Source organism: Ichthyophthirius multifiliis, assembly GCF_000220395.1.
Source record: "Ichthyophthirius multifiliis unplaced genomic scaffold scaff_1120509251318, whole genome shotgun sequence".
In the NCBI taxonomy this organism is placed as follows: Eukaryota; Ciliophora; class Oligohymenophorea; order Hymenostomatida; genus Ichthyophthirius; species Ichthyophthirius multifiliis.
Genome location: NW_004085991.1, coordinates 1,756 through 8,999, shown reverse-complemented (window position 1 = coordinate 8,999; position 7,244 = coordinate 1,756). Strand labels below are relative to the sequence as shown.

General features: G+C 16.9%; 4 protein-coding genes across 4 annotated transcripts, besides 10 other annotated features; 2 read left to right on the top strand and 2 right to left on the bottom strand. All coding sequences in view use genetic code 6, as the record gives it.

The window, feature by feature from the left end:
- Positions 1-91: part of a microsatellite that runs on past the window's edge.
- Positions 92-324: 233 nt separating this feature from the next.
- Positions 325-1,334, bottom strand: IMG5_180660 (lipase family protein, putative). Its single transcript, XM_004027541.1, has one exon. The coding sequence runs from the start codon at positions 1,003-1,005 to the stop codon at positions 433-435; it is 573 nt and encodes a 190-aa protein (XP_004027590.1). The 5' UTR covers positions 1,006-1,334; the 3' UTR covers positions 325-432.
- Positions 1,224-1,253: a microsatellite.
- A 36-nt stretch (positions 1,335-1,370) lies between the features above and the next one.
- Positions 1,371-1,428: a microsatellite.
- Positions 1,429-1,945: 517 nt separating this feature from the next.
- Positions 1,946-1,992: a microsatellite.
- A 287-nt stretch (positions 1,993-2,279) lies between these two features.
- Positions 2,280-2,308: a microsatellite.
- Positions 2,309-2,345: 37 nt separating this feature from the next.
- Positions 2,346-2,419: a microsatellite.
- A 160-nt stretch (positions 2,420-2,579) lies between these two features.
- Positions 2,580-3,395, bottom strand: IMG5_180650 (hypothetical protein). Its single transcript, XM_004027540.1, has one exon. The coding sequence runs from the start codon at positions 3,181-3,183 to the stop codon at positions 2,644-2,646; it is 540 nt and encodes a 179-aa protein (XP_004027589.1). The 5' UTR covers positions 3,184-3,395; the 3' UTR covers positions 2,580-2,643.
- A 357-nt stretch (positions 3,396-3,752) lies between these two features.
- Positions 3,753-3,786: a microsatellite.
- Positions 3,787-3,844: 58 nt separating this feature from the next.
- IMG5_180640 (hypothetical protein) lies at positions 3,845-5,847 on the top strand (the record flags this gene model as incomplete). Its single annotated transcript, XM_004027539.1, has 4 exons — positions 3,845-4,054; positions 4,109-4,339; positions 4,386-5,056; positions 5,128-5,847. The coding sequence occupies 4 exons, from the start codon at positions 3,845-3,847 to the stop codon at positions 5,747-5,749; spliced, it is 1,734 nt and encodes a 577-aa protein (XP_004027588.1). The 3' UTR covers positions 5,750-5,847.
- Positions 5,759-5,820: a microsatellite.
- A 94-nt stretch (positions 5,848-5,941) lies between the features above and the next one.
- Positions 5,942-5,999: a microsatellite.
- Positions 6,000-6,164: 165 nt separating this feature from the next.
- IMG5_180630 (ATP synthase delta subunit precursor, putative) lies at positions 6,165-6,890 on the top strand (the record flags this gene model as incomplete). The annotated part of the gene is made up of 2 exons (XM_004027538.1): positions 6,165-6,296; positions 6,345-6,890. 2 exons carry the CDS (start codon positions 6,165-6,167, stop codon positions 6,888-6,890), a joined length of 678 nt encoding a protein of 225 aa, XP_004027587.1.
- Positions 6,891-6,923: 33 nt separating this feature from the next.
- Positions 6,924-6,972: a microsatellite.
- Between the last annotated feature and the right edge of the window lie 272 nt (positions 6,973-7,244).

Here is a 7,244-nt window from a genome sequence, read left to right as displayed (position 1 = left end):
AGAATTTTCTTAAAATATATATATATATATATTTTATTAAGTTTTTTTCTTAAAAAAAGTATATATAATATTAGTTTATTTCTTAAATATAAGTTTCGGTCTAATTTTTTTAATATAAAATAAAATTAATATTAGGTATATATATAATTTATATTTAAATACATATATATATATATATATATTTAATATTTATTAATTATTTTTTACAAATTTTTTTCTTATATTTTAAAAATGAAATAACTATATATTATAAACAATAATATTTTAAACAAATTATTTTATTTTTAAACGAAAATGGTTGTTTTTAAAAAGCTAAAATCATTTAAATTCTATTTTTGATAATTAATACATATTTATATTTAACAATGATATATTATTATTTTAATAAAAATACAAAAAAATAAAACATAAATATAAAAAAGCAACATATTCTCATTAACATAATAACCTAGTAACAGTCCAATTGAATCCATAATACGATACATGATCTTATAAACTAGTTTAAGAAGATACACCTGAAGCACAATTACTATCCTCAGGCTTTTCACAAAACGTATACTTCTCATTTTCATTGAAAGATTTATAAAAAATCTCATATCCAAAATGATAATAATTTAAAAAAATAGGTCCTAATCCAACTATAGGATCTTTATTATGGGTAACTCTTCCTTTAGAAATCGAAAATAATTCATTTTTTTAAAGCCATAATCCGAATTACTTATTTCCTACTCTGGGTTAACCGAATGTGTAAAAAGCATCAAGTTATTTTTTACCATTCCATTCATATACTTCGGGTAAGAATAAAGTAGCTAAAGCTCCTCCTAAGCTATGCCCAGTAAGAAAGACTTTACTTGAAGGATATTTTTATTAGAGTTCTTAAAAAGCTTATTAAATCTTATCCTTTATTCCTTAAAAAGCCGAATAGAAACCTTTATGGACTTTACATTAATCACATTTATCATAAGCTACTTATAATGCATTTATATCTGTTATTAAATTAATCATAGTAACTGTACCTCTAAAAGCTATTACTATTGCATTATCATCTTTTGAATATCCTAATATAGCTGAGTTATTATTAGATGATAATTCATAGTGAACATAAGTTAGTTTTGATGATTTATTACAAGCCAAACCACAAGTCCATTATACTAGCTTTTAAGAATTACAATATGAAGCAGATGAATAATAAGCTAGTTTTATAGATAGTTTTCGTTAAACTCAGATTAAATAGATTAAATAGATTAAATAGAAAAAGTTAATTAAACTAATAAGAAAATTGCAAATATTTTAAACATATTTTATTTATTGTTTTTTTGTTTTTTGTTTTTAATTTTTTTAAAAATTTAATTTGTTTTTATTAATGATTGTATATATATATATGTATATATATATAAATATAAATATATATATATATATATATAATATGTTAAAAACATTTAATTTTATATTAAAAATATATTCATTAATTATTATAAAATTATACTTATAGAATTTTATTTTTCAAATATAATTAATTATAAATAAATAGAATAGTCTTAATTTATAAAAGAATTTTTCCTTCATATAAAAAATTTAATTTTATTTTAATATTTTAATAGTTTGTTTAAATATATGTAATATATTAAGTTTTTTATAAATATAAATGCAATTTTAATAATTATCAAAAATATTTTGATATATTTAATATAATGAGCATATTATTTATTTGTATTATTATTTTTTTATATAAAAATTATTATTTTTATTTATATGATCTAATATTATACATAATTAAAATTAAAATATCTCAATTTTTATGCTTATTTGTTATCACATATTTTATTATTCATAAAAATTAGCATTTTTAATTATTTTTTATGTCTAAAAATATTAATACATAATATTTTATATTAATTATTCATTGAGAAACATAAATATTACATGAAAATAACTAAAAATTCAATATAATTATAATAAAATTTATATTAATATAAAATAATAATTATAATATATTTCAATTTCGATAATTTTTTATATAATTTAGATAAAATAAAAATATAATTATTATATTTAAATGCTCTTTATTATTAAATCTATAAATTAATGTATTGATTATTAAAATATAAATCTCTTTTTTAAAAAAAATTAATTAAACTTTACAATATATATTATTTATATTATTTATTTATATGTTTATAAAAAACATTAATAAAAAGTAATTATTAAAATTTATTACAAAAGAATAAAATATATTTATGGAAAAAATCCAAAATTCTTTATTATGAATATGTAAATATAAATATAAAAAAAAAAAATATAAAAAAAATTAATAAATAATATTTATATATTTATATATATATATATATATTATATTTTTATTTATTTTATTTTTATTATATTATAGTGTTTTTACTTATTTTTTATTTTTTTATATTTTCTATTTAATTATTTAGATTATAATAAATTAAGTTAATTAATAATTTCTTCATTTCTATATTTTTTATATTTCAGCTAATTGCTTTTATTTTTATTTTTAACATAATTATTTAATAAAAATGCATTTTTTAACTTCAGAATAAGGAGAACAATAAAAAATTGAGAATCAAATTTCTGAAAATGATTTATCTGATATAAGTTCTAAATATACTTAACATTTAAATGTCATTAATATAAATTCTTAAAATTTAGATATTGAATATTAAATTCAATAAAATTTTTAATAATAATTTGATGAAGTAAAGAATTTCCAATTATGTAGTGATAAGTTAATAACATTATTTTTTTAAATTTAAAACGGATTTAAATTATAGCAAGAAGATTTTCAAGAATTAAATGATTGTGAAAGAGTTTTTATTAAAAGTATTGAATTAAAATATCTAAAAGAACAATAAAACAAAGAAGAAAATACATAAACCGAATAATTTAATTAAGATATAGTATATTAAAAATAAAGGAGAAGAAGAAAATAAAAAAGAGATGAAGAAAATGAGAAATTTATATTTAGAAAATGTTTAAAATATATAAGAAATAATTTTTTTCAAAATCATTTAAAGAATTGTAAAAAAAACAAAAATAATTATAAAGAATTTTATGAATATTTCTTTTAAAATGTATCCAAATAAAATAATATAAAAATTAATAATTTTTATGAACCTTCTAATACTTTTTTAAAATCTGGATTAAAATCCTTTAGTAAAACATATATATTCAATATTTTATCCTCAGATGAGTTTTATTAATAAGCAAAATAATATATAGAAAATGAATTCCAATAAATAATGAACAAAGAAATGAAAAAGAAAATAAATAAGCTTATTTAATGTTGCCAAAAAAAGGTGACTGAATCTTTTTAGCTCACTAAAAAAAATAAATAACTAATTATTAACTAAATATAAAATTATATTCTTTAAAATCCCAAATGTAAAATTCCTTGGAATAATTATTAAGTTAGCTAAGCTATTTAGCATGCAAGGAAATTATTATAATTTATATAAGTAGTAAACAGATGAATAATAATAACAATAAAATTAACAAAATAAACAAAGATATTTAAAAGGAGAAAATTATATATTTTATAATGAATGTGGTAATAATTAGCTTTGTGAAAAATATTAATTTGACTAATAAAATAATTTCTAATATATGGAATAAAAAATAGACAATAAATGATAATTTTATAATTATTAAATATTTATATATATATATATATATAAATATTTTTTTTTTTTTTTCATAAATATAGATATTATTTTAATTCGGTTATTTTAATTAAATATATATATTTATAAAATATATATATATATATATTTATTTAGATTTTTATAATCAAAAATAAATAAATATATATATATAAAATAAATAAATGAATTAAAAACTTATATTTATACTATCAACTCTATTTGCATTATCCATATAAATTATACCTGAAACTGATATCTAAAATATAGAACCTATTAAAGTCTAATTGGATGATGTAATTCTTACAGGATGGCCAAATTAGGCTTTGGAATTAAAATTTGATGAAGATCTATATGATATCTATTCTATATAACTAACACATAAATTATCTGATGTAAAAATATGCTTAAAACAAACAAAAATATATATAAATTTTATTTAAAATTAGGGTACAAGCTTAGTAGAAGAAGAACTTGATAATGATAAAGTCTTTAAAAGCTAAGATTTAAAGAATTTAGGAGGATGTCGAACACACTAATCTAAAGCAACAATAGATTATATTTTCAGAACCACAGCAGATTTCTAAAATAACAATCCTTTCGAAAGATTTAAAGACGTATTATTATTCGAATAATAAAGTAAGATATTTATAACTACGAACACCTTCAGAGTTTATTAAGTAAAAACAAAACAAAACTAACTTATTTAAACAAATAAAAAATTAGTTAACATATAGCAGTATCACTTCAGAATAAATAGATGATGTATCAGTTGATTTTTCTACAGAAAGCAACTTTTATACATCTTTAAATCCTCCATCTGACAAATTAACAGAAGGAGAAACAAGTGTTATTTAAACTAGTGCTATTCAATATTAAAACTATGGATTTATTTTCTGTAAATATGGTGCAGTTAGATTTAATGCTATTGGAAGTACCAGTTTAGTAAGAAACGACTTTATTGCATAAAAAGAGTTTATTTAAAGAACTAATGTTAATTCAGTATATAAAGATGAGTAAAATTATGTTTATGTTGTCACTAGTGAGGGTATTGATATTTATACTATTGATGAATCTTTCAGTCTAAAATAATTTAGATAAATACTTCTTTAAGATTTAAAAAAATATCATTTAGTATAAAGAATGGATATTTAATAAATATAAGTTGTTCAATAAGATGATATTACACTTATTTTGCTTTTAGAAAAAGACTTTGGTATTCATGTTTTATAAAATATTAACTATAATGTACCTTGGGTATATAGATACTTCATTTTATTAAAAGGAATTTAAAGCTTCGATGCTACTGGATATACTATTGGTGTTGTAATGCATTCTAAAAACTATAAATTTGGTCTTGAATTGTTTTTTGACTATAGCACCTATATATAAAATTAGTAAATAATAAAATATTAATTTTAAAAAAAAAAAAAACTAACAAATAAAATATTTAAATTTATATAAAAAGTATTGAAGATAATGAATTAGAAGTCTCAAGTATAAAATTAGATCCTAATAGTAGAGTAGGTATTTGGATGAGTGAAGATATTGGAAAAGTCTTTTCACATTCAATACTAAACTAAAATCTTTAAGCAAATAGAAATAACTATGAAAACTATTTCTAAATGTAAGGAGATACTTAAATCTAATTCTTAAAATATAATGAAGATACTACTTATATTTTCGCACTTGGAAGAAAATACTTAGAATTATATGAATTAATTAAAGTACCTTCTAGAATTATATGCTCTAGTTCTGAAAGCCTACTCAATCATGATTATTAAATTGTCTTCCATTCTACTAAATGTGAAGATAAAGACTTCAATAAGGATAGTGAAGATGTTAAAGGAGTTTAAAGATTTTTCTAAATGTGTGAAGTTTCTATGAATTTAAAATATAAAACTAAATAAGCGTTAGTTGATTCTGGAAATTTGGGAGTCATCCTAGGTGTATTATTGCCATTTTTATTTATTTTAATGGCTGCTATCATATATTACGGATGGAGATATCAAAACGAAAAAAAGGCTATTTTGGTTTTAGAATCTGACAAAAGAAGATATTATGAAAGCGTTACAGATAATAATTAATGAAAAAAAAACATATACATATATATATAAATATATATATATATATATATATATATATATATATATATATATATTAATTAATTGTTATTTATTTAAAAAAAAATGGAGTGTTTTAATTTTTATTTAAATATTATTTTTTTTTAAATAGAAATATAAATTGTATTAAAAATTCAGAAATAATTATTACATTTAATTTAATTAAATAAATTTATAATAATAAAATAATACTATAAAAATATCAAATAAATTTATATCAATATTATATTTTAAAATTAATTTATTATAGAAATATTTTCACATTTAATGTTTTTTTTTTTTTTATTTAAAAAAACATATTTTTTATTATAAAGAAAAAAAAAAAAAAAAATTAATTAAATTTATTTAAATTAATTAAAAGAAACAAAAAAACTACAATATAATGTTTTCATTAAGAAAAATAATCCCTTAATAAAGATTATTTAAAAATATTTTAGGATATAATATATTTAATTTAAATTCTTAATAATCCTAGAATTAAATATAAAGTGTAGAAGGTAATAAACCTCCACAAGTAAAATAGATAAATATTATAATATAAAAAAAACAAATTAAAAAAAAGGTTGAAGATAGCATATAAGGAAAATATGCAGGAGTATTGTTTTAAAGTGCAAGCTCTTAAAGCGTATTACATTTGGTAGCTGATGACATGAAATACTTTTAAGAATTAAACTAAGAAAGTGAAGTTTTTAGATAATTTTTAAGCAATGTTTCATTAAAAAGAACTGAACAAAGATAAATTTTGGAAGCTTTAGGAAAAGATAGTTTTTCAGAAGTAACAAATAATTTATTAGAAACTTTAGTTGAAAATAAAAGACTTGATTAATTACCCAAAGTTGCTGAAAAATATATAGAATATTACAGAATTTTAAATAAATAAGAATCTATAACCATTATAAGCGCAAAAGAACTTAATTAAGAAGAAAAAGATAAAGTCGAAGATGGTTTAAAAAGAGGAAATTAAGGAGTTTAATTTACAGTTACTTATTAAGTTGATTCTTCTATTTTAGGTGGTTTATAAATGTATTCAGGAAAAAATTTCTTAGATTGTTCTTTACTTTCAAGAATAAATAAACTAAAAAGTGAAATAATAAAAATTTCATTTTGAAAGAAAATTTTATTATTTTATTTCGATTTAGAAATATATATATATATATATATATATATATATATATATATATATATATATAATTATTTTTTTATTCATATACATATATTAGTTCTTTTTTAATATAATTTAAAAAAAAATATATATATATATGTATTTTATAAAATAATTACTCATTAATTAATACACAAAATATAATTATTTTACGTACATTTTGATATATTTAATAAATTATATTTAATAATCATTAATATAAAATAAAAATATAATTTGCTTTTTAAAAATTATTATTAACATTTTTTTAAATATTACATATAAATTATGTATTTTATTTTCATTATATTTATTACGTAA